This window comes from Durio zibethinus, chromosome 12 (assembly GCF_047325235.1).
Source record: "Durio zibethinus cultivar Kanyao isolate XHJ-2024 chromosome 12, ASM4732523v1, whole genome shotgun sequence".
NCBI classification, from domain to species: domain Eukaryota; kingdom Viridiplantae; phylum Streptophyta; class Magnoliopsida; order Malvales; family Malvaceae; genus Durio; species Durio zibethinus.
In genome coordinates this window covers 3,976,039-3,989,318 of record NC_143173.1, presented here as the reverse complement: position 1 = coordinate 3,989,318, position 13,280 = coordinate 3,976,039, and the positions used below count along the sequence as shown (strand labels likewise).

General features: G+C 25.9%; 2 protein-coding genes and 1 pseudogene across 2 annotated transcripts; 2 read left to right on the top strand and 1 right to left on the bottom strand.

Moving 5' to 3' along the window:
- On the top strand, nucleotides 1-1,228 carry LOC111296856 (CASP-like protein 1C1). Its single transcript, XM_022891331.2, has 3 exons — nucleotides 1-461; nucleotides 557-659; nucleotides 771-1,228. The coding sequence occupies exons 1-3, from the start codon at nucleotides 307-309 to the stop codon at nucleotides 1,002-1,004; spliced, it is 492 nt and encodes a 163-aa protein (XP_022747066.1). The 5' UTR covers nucleotides 1-306; the 3' UTR covers nucleotides 1,005-1,228.
- Nucleotides 1,229-1,377: 149 nt separating this feature from the next.
- On the bottom strand, nucleotides 1,378-3,032 carry LOC111297448 (F-box protein CPR1-like). Its single transcript, XM_022892175.2, has one exon. The coding sequence runs from the start codon at nucleotides 2,823-2,825 to the stop codon at nucleotides 1,575-1,577; it is 1,251 nt and encodes a 416-aa protein (XP_022747910.2). The 5' UTR covers nucleotides 2,826-3,032; the 3' UTR covers nucleotides 1,378-1,574.
- A 6,428-nt stretch (nucleotides 3,033-9,460) lies between these two features.
- Nucleotides 9,461-10,308, top strand: LOC111297087 (putative gamma-glutamylcyclotransferase At3g02910 pseudogene; annotated as a pseudogene).
- Nucleotides 10,309-13,280: the final 2,972 nt, after the last annotated feature.

The following is a 13,280-nucleotide window of genomic DNA, read 5'->3' as shown; positions in this document are numbered from 1 at the left end:
AACACTTGTATACGAGGACAATAACCTTTAACTACAAATATCCAATGGAAGTGAAATCTGCTGAATCAGCAGCCAAAGTAGAAAATTTTGTATTGGGCGGTGGGGGTGATAGTTGTGGATTTCAACTAACAAAATACACTGCATGAGTACTTAGTCCACCACCAGTCATCTGCCTTCCTACCACCCTATAATACCTCAGAGCTTACCCTTTCTCAGTGTTATTTCCGTGTGCTAACCCCCAATCATCTCTACAATTTCCACATTTCCTTTTGCAGTATATTCAAACTTCCTTATTGAAGCAGTACCATGGCTGAAGCCAAGAGGATCTGCACCTTTCTGCTAAGATTTATAGCCTTCAGCACAACACTTGCAGCTGCAATTATGATGGCTTCAAGCCACGAGAGAACTGCTGTTTTGACATTATCATTTGAAGCAAAATACTCCGACACACCTGCATTTAAGTGAGTTGAAACTTCAATTAACTATAGTCAATATTATCACAAAGGGGAATTACCATTTCAATGATGTACAATGTGTGACCGATGATTTGCTGTAGGTACTTTGTTATCGCAAATGCAATTGCAAGCATCTACGGGCTTTTACTTCTGTTTCTTCCATCCAAAAGCCTGCTATGGCAACTAGTTGTTGCCTTGGATGTGGTAATTATTCATTATAGCTTTTCTTCAACACTTTCTCTTTTTTTTTCGGCATGAAGAATTGGGGATATCTACTACAACCATTGCTAACAAATACAGCCTTGTTTTGACAAGGTTTTCACCATGTTGCTTACCTCAAGCATTTCAGCAGCCTTGGCAATTGCTTACGTGGGCAAGAAAGGAAATCCTAAGGCAGGTTGGCTACCCATATGCGACCAAGTCAACAAGTACTGCAACCAAGTAAAAGGAACTTTAGCTGTTGGCTTCATCAGTGTCATTATCTACATGTTGCTCCTCCTCTATTCTATACACACAGTTTTAAACCCTCTTCTTCTTGAAAAGTCTTAATCAGACAGAGGTTCAAGTACTATGGGCTTTCTGTTTCATCTTCGTCTATCTTTTTTTTTACTATTCTTACTTCAAATATCTTTTTGGTATAATAAACATGCTGTTCATCTTCAGTCAGAATGTTTTTGAATTTAAATGATACTTGATCAGATTTGCACTATTCACCAGCTAGGAAGATACAGTTCTATGTAGAACAATCTTGTTAGGAATGATCGGCTATGTTCTATCTTATTTCTTCTCTAGTTTGTTGAAAATTTCATGTTTGAGGTTGTTTACTCGTTTCTTCTTTAGTCATTTTTAACCAACTTTTACAAGTAAAGAGGAATAGGATATTTATGACAAGATATTATCCATCATCAAGCAAGAAAAAAATTATTAAACACATCATTCAAAGTTCAAACTCCTCATAATGTTGTACAAAGTGTCTAAAACAAGAAGGATCAAGTAAAATAGTTCATACCATTTCAGTTTTCACAGGATATTGCAGTTGATTACCACCCTATAGAAAACGTCAATATAGCCACAGCTCTATAAATCAGTAGCGGTTTTTCTTAAAATTTACACCATAATCTAACATTCTTCCTTCATGGCTTTTATTGGAGATATAAAGCTCGCAACATATGCAATGCCTTTGCTGATTTTTGGAAGGCCAGAAATCTTTTGTTTGCAGGGCATACTCTTTTGTGGATTAAAGCAAACAAGAGCTTTATTGAAATCATCAAACATTAGTAAGTCTCCATCTTTTGTGAGCTTTAATGGGAGAAGTGACGGAACATGAATCTCAGATGGCATCCGACTTTCAACACTCCAACCTTTAATCCAAGATTCCCTAACACCATAATCCTTCATCATCCAAATGTTCAGCAAAGAATCCTGTGATTTATCAAATATAGCTAAACAATTATCTAGCACCCCTAATTGCAACCATGATAGTAGTAGCTCTTTTCGTTGATCAGTAAATTCTAAACCAGGCACTTCAAGAAGAGGAAGTGGCAGGAGAATGGAAGCCCAATTCTCATCTTCAATTTTAAAAGCACAAATCCATAAAGGAAACTTTTCATCATTGATTTTGAAAGAGCAAATCCAGTGCACAGCGCCATTGAAAGGCGTCTTGCAAATCAAACCTCCATAATGTGGGACTGGTACATCTTCAATTGTTCGCCAAGTGTTAGTTCCAAGTGTGTAAACCTCGCACATTGCTTGATTGCTTGACCCCGTCCATGCCATACTAGGCATACTACCATATCTAACCATTCTAATCACCTTATATGTATCAGTCCTTGGACAAAATCCAAACCCCAAATACGAGCATAATCGATTCCCTGCCTTTATATTTGGCATTGGCAGCGTAACATATTCATTCCTAACAGGATTCCACACATAAAAATCTTCTGGATAATTGATTGACAAGCAAAGCAAGCCATTGCATGAACCAACCATTGATGGTTCACCAACACCATGCACATTCTCATCATTGAACTTTGACATTTTCTTCCTGCGGAAGTCTTTTCCAAATTCAATCAACCAATAGCTGGGGAATCTGCAAAGCAATAGGTTTACGGACGATTTTGCAAGGTGAATAAGAGGAAAATGCGGGTCTAAGAGCGCATTGCGCCATGCTTTGCAAACAGCTTTACAAAGGATGATTGTTTTGACGGGAAGCCTTGAAAGTATTTCAACAGTAATATAAGATGGTAGTTTCAATATATTTTCATCTTCTTTTGGTGGCTTCTGTCTCTTGCCTCGCATTCCCATAGTATCACTCCCTTGAAACTTCAAAAGGATTAAAAAAAAAAAAAACATAATTAACATGGTTAGCATTTTACAATCATGCAAATCAAACCCTAAAAGAAGAACAAACAAAAAGCGAAAGGGAGGGTAATCTTACCTGAACAACCTTGAATTAGTACATGAATCTTAAACGTTGCATCACCATTCACCGCTCGCACCAGAAGTAACTTCGAGGAGGTAGCTTCTCCTAAAAGTTTCTGCAAATATTAAAAGTAAATAATTGAATTTGTTTTTTCTTTTTTCTTATTTGATTTTGTCCTTCTTAACAGGCTCAAAAGAATTCGTTTAGAATTTAAACCCTTTTAAAATATATTTTTTTTATCTGGATCCTAATTACTTTAATTTTTAATTATTTTGAAATCGAATTGAATTAAATTTTATAAAAAAAATAAATTTTTTAATGTTTTTTATTTATTTATCAAATTTAAAATTAAAATTTTATTTAAAATAAATTAAATTTCTTATAATTCGAATCAATAAAGGTTCGTAAAAAATATATATTTGATATTTTATGTTTTAAAGAAAGTTTTAGAAATTAAATAAAGCTAATATATTTCATAATCAATTATTGATTACAATATGCAATTAATTATGGTTTGGGTATAAAAAAGAAAGTTTTCAATTAAAAGTGTGTTAACTGACTTTTACTATGTTTTGTGCGCTGATTTCCTGTATGAATGAAACTTCTAACAATTTAACTCAGACATCTCTATCACCACAGTGTGGTAAATAGAGTTGGTATCGAGTCCGATTCGGGGTAAGTTTTACTCGTTTCGAATCCAATTCGATTTTATGTATTATTAAATCTAAATTTAAATTTATTAAAATTTTTTTTATTTTTTTATATCCGAATCCGAACCTGATTCGATATTATATAAATCATACCTAATCAGACCCGAAATTAATAAAATATTATTTTTTAAAATATAAAATATTATTTTTTAAATATAAATATTTAAAAATATCATTATATAAATATATAAAAATAAAAAATTAAATAATTAATTAAAAAATAATTTTTTATATAATATCGGATCGGTTGGTCGGGTTTGCCTAAAACTCGAATCCGACCCAACCCCGATTGTTTCCTAACATTTTTGGACTCGAAACTCAAATTTAAAAAAAAAAAAAAAAACTCTACCTCATAGGGTCAGATCGGGTCGAAATCCGTCGGAGACGAGTTGGATTGTCAACCCTAGTGGTAAACATATTTTATTAACTGTTTTTTTTTTTATATATAAATAATGTATAGATTTTCACTTATATGAAAAAAAAAAGATTGAACACATTCTGATATTGTAAAATATATTTGATAAATTCATGTTCTTATAAGGTTATTTATGAGAAAAATTAAGGATGATAACGAATCGGATCAAATCGAAATAAGTTTTTATTCGTTTCAAATTTGATTCGATTTTATATTTACAAATTAGAATTCAATCCAATCTAAAATTTTTTTTAATTTTTTTCATACTTGAATCTGACCCGATTTGATATTACATAAATTATACTCGACTCAATCAAATTTAAAATTAATAAAATATTATTTTTAAAAATATAAAATATTATTTTTTAATACAAATATAAAATTATATAAATATATATAATTAAAAAAATAATTAAAAATATTTTTTATATATATCAAATAAAATAGAATCGAGTTTATCTAAAACTTGACCTAATTCAATCTTTGTTTATTATTACTCAACCTAATTCGATTCAAAATTTAATTTTAAAAAAATCAAATCAAAATCCGTCGAGATGAGTTGAACTAACAACTCTAAAAATGACTTTTATTTTAAAAGGGATATATATTGCCTAGAAGTTATAATAAAAAAAGTAAAATAGACAAAATAACTTTATATTATCATTACAGCAATAAGAAATATGGATATATGTGCGTATCAAATTGGGAGAAGAAATATTTATTTTATGCTTTATAAATATTTGCGGACTTTTTAATAGAAAAAGTATAGAACTTTTAACTAATTATTAACGGTGCCTCATCTATCTTTATAGAACTTTGTGAAAATTTTAAACAATGAAAATAACTTTGCCAAAAAATTTATCATAAGAAAAAAAAAACTACATTATGAACCACAATAACGCATAACAATCTACTTATTTCTTATTTAATCCATATATAATACGTTGTTTTTCGCTTGATAAAGAATTTTCGTCGAGCTCTTGGTAGAAAAATAAGTGAAGTCTTTCATCCAGGCTTCTTTTCTTTTAAGACCAAAACGAATATTGGCAATTTGGGCTAATACTGTCAATCGAGCCCAATCATTTCATCCAGGACCTCGTAACTCAAATACCACGATCACCAGTTCTCACCTTATCATGTTTGGACCACTAAAAATAAAGCACTTTTTTTTTTTAGGGTTTACACTTTATCACATTATATATTGTGTTGTAATCGACATAAGAAGTATTGTGGCCGCTTGCTTGACGAGAAAATGAAGAGACGATTGAGAAGGAGTTAGAATTCTAGGAAGCTTATGGTATGGGAGAGTAGGCAAGATACATGCTGGAAAGATTTGTTTCAGTTTCTTAATCGAGAAAAAGAAACAAAGAAAGAGATGTTCTTTTACCTACTCCGCCCATGCCATAGGTTTCCTAGTATTCCTCCTTCTCCTCAAGTCTCTGTTGCTGCGTACGACATGCTTCTACTGATCTCCCTCTTATGATCCATCTTTAAAATTGGTTTGTACATAATCTGGAATATTATCATGTTTGTTTCCTTTTTTTTTTCTTTTTCTTTAAATCTATGCCTTTCTTTTGAGTGGTGCTTCTTCTGTAACATCTCAATCTTTAACATCTCAATCTTTGAAGAAATTTATATAATATTCTCTTTTCTTCAGCACGGCTAAGATCTGTATATGATCTGCAATTTAGGTGACTGGGGAAGTTAAAGACTTAAGCTTAGAGATGGAGTCAACTATATCAGCAGTATCTAGGGCTCCGTTTGGTAACAGAAAATGAGCTTCTGGAAAAAAAATATTTTTCATGAAATAATTTCTAGGAAAAAAAAATCCGATGTTTGGTAAATTTTTTAAGGTTATTTTCCAGTTTATAGTATTTCAATGAAAAATACTCAAAATTTTGTAATTTTATCAAATCCAAAATTTCATAATCCAAATTCAAACTAACCAAATACTTGACTTGATGGGTCTCCTTAACGAAAATTGATGTTGCTTGGTAACTTACTCTCTGGCTTGGTAGCTTGCTTCTTGATTTTCCATATTTAACGGAATATTCTTGCAGAAGAAGAAGCCCAACAGGTAAGTGGTAATGATATGATGATTCCAGTAAATCAATGTTGACAATTGACTCTTAACAGGGCAGATCTGGAAAGACAACGCAAAGGGAAAGGAAGTTAAAAAATGAACTGGTTACTTTCGGTAATTCGGAGGAGGCCGTCGCCAACAACAGGGTGACTGTTTGCAGGGTGTGAGTTCATGGCTGCTTGCAGTTGCTGGGATGGATTGATGTGTTTTGCAAATTGTCTTCCGTCCAAAAGAAGCGAAAGACAATTTTCTAGTTTTGCTTGTATTTTTTTTTTTTTGTTGATCGGAAGTTTTTTTCTGGGTGTGATGTTCCATCTTTTTGACCATTCGGAAACGCGACCTTGATCACTTTTCTTTTTCTCATTCTCTTCAATATAAGTTTTTATAGCATTTTTCTTATAATTATTATAATATAATTAATTAACTATAATTTAATAGTATATAAAATTTATAAAAAAGAATTATATAAATTCATATTTTAAAATTATGAATTTTTATATTTTTTTCTTCTTGTTAAAATAATTACAAATTTATAATAAAAAAATTATTGATAAAAGGCTCCATAGCCTTTACTTTAGGCTTTATTACATTTCAACTGAACCAAAGTTTCATAATGCTTGTCTGCCTTTTTTCCTTGAAGGATTTAGCTACAGTAGAAAAAAGCGCTAGATTTCCTTTTTCTTTTTTATCATCTTTTCATCTTTTATTTTATAGTACAAAAACAAAAATATCTTTATACTTTAATTTTTTTATTTAAAATTTATAAAATAAATTTATAAACTTATTTATTATATAATAAATTAAAAAGTGAATAAATTTTTAATTAATTTTATAACTATTAAATAATTTAAAATTTTTGTTGATATAATTTTTATTCTAATATTTTTAATAATTATTGTCTTTTCACTATAATTTATTTTTTTATTTTTATTATTATATTTAAATATATATTTTATTATTAATTTTAATTTTATCGTTATTAATTTTAGTCTCACTACTATTTAAAATCTTATTGTTAATTAAAATGGACCTTTAACAAACAGTGTTAAATCTTGTACTTTTATAGAAAAGGATATCATTACTTGTAAAAAAAAAAACAACAATCTTCAAAAATTATCGATCAAATTATGTAATTAGTCTTTATATTTAAATAAAATTTTAACTTTAGTCTCTATAAAATAATTTATAAAAATTAGATATTTATACTAATTTAATTTAACAGTGTTGATTCAATTGATAATAATATTACTTTATTTTTATTCAATTAGCTTACGTGATTGTTGATCATGTTGACATGATATTAACTTTAATAATATGACATTGACTTGCTAACATGATAATTTAGATTAATAAAATCAGTTGTTAAATTATATAAATAGTTTCTATACTCATACGAAATTTGAAAATTTATCTTTATACTGTATAAAATATGAAATTTAATCATTGTACTTACACAAAATTTAAAATTTAATCCATCTAATATAAAAATATTTTACATTTTTAGAAGTTTTCTAGTTTTTTAAAATATTAAATTTTAAAAATTATTACAATATTCTCTCATAATATTCTATCACAACATTAAAAAATTATCAAAATATTTATTTATAATTTTCATAAATTGTTACTAAATTTGTAACTATTATTTATCACCCATGTGAAATATTAGTACTAATTATATTATTATTTTTTGTTAGATTCTGTCATAAAATATAAATCTGTTACTAATTTTGTCATATTTTTTTGTCACAATTGTAATATAAAAAAATCTTAAAACAATTTATTAAAAATCAATAATAAATTTGTCAATATATGATACAAATATATCATTATCTAATTTTAATAAAACTATTTTTTTATTAATTTATCTAATAAATTAGAATTATAATTATATTTCATAAAGCTAAAATTATTCATAAAACAATATTTCTATTCATTTAAATTAAACTCTATTTAAATAATTTTTTATAATCAAATATATGTTCAAGGTTTTAAATACATTAAATTAATTTACTAAACTTAATGTGTATTTATTTTAAAATTAATTTTATTATTTAATTTAACACAATTATTTAAATAAGTTTCCTTTTGTGAATACTAAAAAAAATAAAAATTCTTATTATGATATACAATATTGATATTTCAATTTATTAAATAAATCATTTTCTCATTTTGTGTTAGGATTTAAAGTCCGTTATTCAAATTGATAGGATATCGTCCCTCGTAAGAATCTAAGTTTGAATCTTTTATTTTATTTGGTTGAATGGAATGACCATTTCATTTATGATATATTTCAAATTCATTATAAATGCAATTCTATTTAATAATTTGTTTCATTTTAAAATTTATTATATGATATATTTATGCAAACTAAAATAATATTAATTTAAATGATTAATATTATAATTAATTAATATAAATGATAATAATATTATTATTAATATAAAATTATTAACAATTAATTATATATAATAAAAACTAATATATTAAAAGACTAAAATATTTTTAAAAAACTAAAATAATTCAAAAAACTTAAAATTTTTTTTAATTAGAATGGTTAAAATTCAAATTTCGTGTAAGTATAAGAACTAAAATTCAAATTTCATATGAGTATAGAGATTATTTGTATAATTTTACAATAGATTTCATCAATTTCAATTGTTACGTCTATAAGTCAATATTAAATCATTAAAGTTAGTGCCACGTCAACTTATTATAATTTATTCTAAAGTATTTATATATATTATTTTTTTATTTTATATATCAATTGAATATATAGGAACAAAAATTATTTGTATTTAAACATTACAACTTTTTAACTTGAGTTTACTATTATAAATGATGTTTAATTTAAAATGAATAAATTTATCATCACTTTATTTTTATAAACATGTAGATTTAAACTATATATATATATATATAAGTATTATAATAATTAAGATTAAATTGACAAATATTTAATTATGATTTTTTTTCAACTAACATTTTTCATATTATATCCTTCATTTTTTTAAAAAAATTGTTGAATGCCAAAATAATATTACATGCCCAATATATTTGTTTAATTATACATATATTTACATATTAGCATTCTTATAATTATAAATTTTATTTTTATATGTTGTATCTAAATTTTTTATTGTTAATAAATTTGATATATTTTAATTAAAAAAAAGAAATATTAGTTTGAGGATATTTAATTTTTAAGAATAAAATAGTCTTTAAATGAGATTTTTAATATCTTATGAAATTAAAAAATTTAAAATGGATTGTTCATTTTTTAAATTAATGACCTTATATTAAATTATGTTCAAAACTCAAGAAAATGAATGGAATTTACTCAATTAAAAATATTTTATCTTTCCTTTTTTTCTCCTATATGTCATTGAATTTTTTATAAATACAAATCTCATAGTATTTAGATTCTAAACCCTAAATTCCTAAGCAACCAAACGGAATCCTCCTATAAATTAGAACTCCTCACTGCAGCTGTCATCCTCTCTTTTTCCCATCCATTTTTCCTCGCTTTCTCATCAACCAAACATCACCATACTCATTCCGTTTCAAAAGAGAGGGAAAGAAATGGGCGTCGAAAACAACACTTGTGGGAACCTCATTTTCACGTACGGTACATTAAAATGTGGCTTTTCCAATCACGCACTTCTTCAAGATTTGATGCGAACCGGAGACGCCGTATTCAAAGGCACCTACACAACCGTGGAGAAATATCCACTCGTCTGCGGACCTTACCGCGTCCCTTTCCTCCTCAACGTGCCCGGTTCGGGGCACCAAGTCTGGGGCGAGCTGTACGCCGTGTCGGATCGGGGACTCGGCCGCCTCGACGAGTTGGAAGGCACGAGTCGCGGGCATTACGAGCGGCTGCCCATTCAGCTGATGCCAATTGGCAACGTGAACAAAGAGAACGAGGACGAGTCCTTAACGTGCGCGGCGGAGGCGGAGGCGTATTACGCGCACAAGAGTTACGAGAAGGAGATATGGAAGAGGAACGGGAGGAAAGGGTTGCGGATTTATTCAGAGACAGAAGCCAAAGGTTACGTGAAACGAAAAGATAGGCCTCAAAATCTTAGTTTTTTGGATCAAATTAGGATTTTTATTTCTTCTCCTTCTGATTAATTGAATGCTGTAATGTTTGTATTTTGTTATAAAATTTAATTTTATTGGCTTTTTTTTTTATTTTAGTGTAATTTGGAATATTGAATGAATTCCAAGTAAGAAATAATATTAGATTTTATAGAAGTTTTTATTTATAATAATTAAAAAAAATTATTTAATACATTATCAATGAAAATTTTTTAACTTAATTACCAATATATTTGATAATTTCTTCAGTTTTATTATCCCAAAATTTTAAAACAAGATTTACAGGTTTTTTTTTTCTTTGACCTCTGCAATTTTAAAATTTTACTTCATATGTTGATCTTCAAAGATAAGTTTGAGTTAATGCGCGGAGATTTTTTTGTTTGACACAAAGAGATCCGAATCTTGTTATTTGAGATAAAGAGATAAAGCGACCAGTAGTAGAGTTTTCTTTCAAACATCAAATATATATGTTTACGTGTCATAGATATTGAAAAGAAAAAATATTGAAATAAAAACTTGCTAGCTTAAGCTGCAAGGAGAATTTAGAGCTTAATTAATTAAAAGGAAATATCCAATAAATTTAAAATTTGAATCTTATAATTCTTTTTAATTTTATATTATTACCTCTTATGATAAAAAAATAAAAAAACCTTTGACTGCGACCAAACTTAGCTAAGCAATTTCAATGATTGGACTTTTATGGCAGAATTGGATGTATTTCTTTTTGTTATATTTGGTAAAAATTTTTTAATAATTTGTGTATTTATATATTGTAAATTATTAAAATTTATATATTTATGTAATATTTTATATAAAAATTATATATTATAATTCGTGTCGATACGAAAATATAATATTTATTTTTTTAATTTTTTAAAATTCATATATATTTATTATTAAAATTTTAGATTATATCATCTTTATATTTTTTTATTATATAATATTTATATTATATCATCATATCATATTTTAAATTATTAAATTTAATAAAAAAGTCAATTTGTGACATAATTGGAGGAAATCAATTTCCTTGCCGAATTTAGGTTTTTGGTACTTAATTTTATGCCAATTGTATGTTAATTCAAAATTAAAAATTAGAGCACGGGGCATTGCTTGGAAGTTATGGCATTTATGCCAAGAAAAAAAAATGATTGCATTAAAAAGTGAATTTATCGTTATATATTACTAGTTTTAAGTCTGTGTGATGTACGGATAATAATTATATAATATAATTAATAATATTATATAAAAATAAAAAATTTCAAAATATTCATATAAATTGACATTTTTTATTTTAAATGAAATAAGTATTCTTGACACAAATATTTTTTCTTTTAAAAATAGATAACTTATCTAAAATACATAAATTTATGTGATATGTTGCATTAAAATATAATTTTTTAAAATGTATTACAAAATTTTAAATGTAGATAATATTAGAAAAAAAAAAGGAAATAAATTGGTAAACGGTGCGTAAAAAGTTAAGTCAATTTATATAAGCTAATAAAGCATATTATATAACTATTTAGTGAAAAAAAAATTAATAAATTGATATGAAATGGAAAAAAAAAAAAGAAAAATACAAAAAAATGGTAATAAAAACTTTTGATTGATCAGGTTATAATTATAAACGTTATGAAAAATATACTTTGAGCAAATTCAAAAACCCAACATTTTATAATTTAAGTGACGGACAAAGTGATAAAAAAATTTAATCATACCACCGTTTAATGAGATATGGTTGGAAAGAGAAAAAATATTTTGAATTAAATCAAAATTTTAAATTTGGTTTGGAAAAGAGTTAATATTTAAAAAGGTAAGAGTGATATTTTCAGTAAATTATCATGATTTTAGGATAAATTAATTTCAACTATATATTTAATATTTTTTTTAAAAAATAAATAGTCAAAAAATATAAGGTAAATAGATATTTAAAAGGAAATAATGCAATTAATTCAATCAAAAAAGAATGCTTTGACACCAATTTCCGTTTGGTAGTAGATTTTTGTACCATTGTATGGACTAAAATGTAAAAATTAAAACAAATATAAAAATTATCAAAATTAAAAAGAAATAATGATAAAGAGTTTTAATTATTTTGAGTTGTAAAATTGTGGATTGTGATTTGACTTAAAGAATCTAAAAAAAAAAGTGTGAATATAGCGGGAATCCATATTTTGTATTTCTAATTACATCTTTCAATCCCAAAAAGATTATTACAATGATAATACAATATAATTATATAACATAAAAATCATTTTTTTTTCAAATAAAACTCAATTAAAAATTGAGAAAATTAATTAAAATTTTTTATTATAGATTTAAAATAATTAACAAATTCATAAAATGAGATAATATTATACTCAAAATATCATAATAAAAGTACTATTTAATTAGTTAAGACATCGTTTATTTTTTATTTTTTTAATAAATAATTAAAAAATATGTTTGTATTTTGATTTTGTAATAAAGAATAAAAGAAAAATATGACATTTTGATTTTAATACATAAATCAAATTGCTAAAGTCTCTAAAAGGTTATCCATGAATTCTAAAAGTTAAACAAATAAAATATTACACCATACAAAACAAATTATAAAAGCAAAGACACAATCATAAAATTATTTGAATATGCAAGTGAATATATCAACAAAAAGTGGATTGTAAAAAATTTTTGATACAAACTCAAACCTAGAAGCTTCATTACTCTCTAAATCAACATCCAATTTATAATTGTGGTTGGTCATGCGAAGTTAATTTTAAAATATTTAATTTTTTGAAATTTAAATTTGAAAAGAAAAAAGTTTTGAGTTCTAATTTATTTCTATCTCAAATAATCAAAAGAAAATGTTAGTAGACCATGAATTAAATTACTTATTGTATAAAACTTTCTGTTTTTAAACATTAATTTTTTTAATTAATACCATATTCAATATTCATGTATATTTATTAATTGAACTCATAATAAAAATGAATAAAAAATTATACAAATTTACAGTTAAAATAACATTTAAAATAAAAATATTAATTTTGAATCACAATTATCTCTCTGTTTAAATAATAAATGAAACAGAATTTATTGTATCTAATTGGTCCAG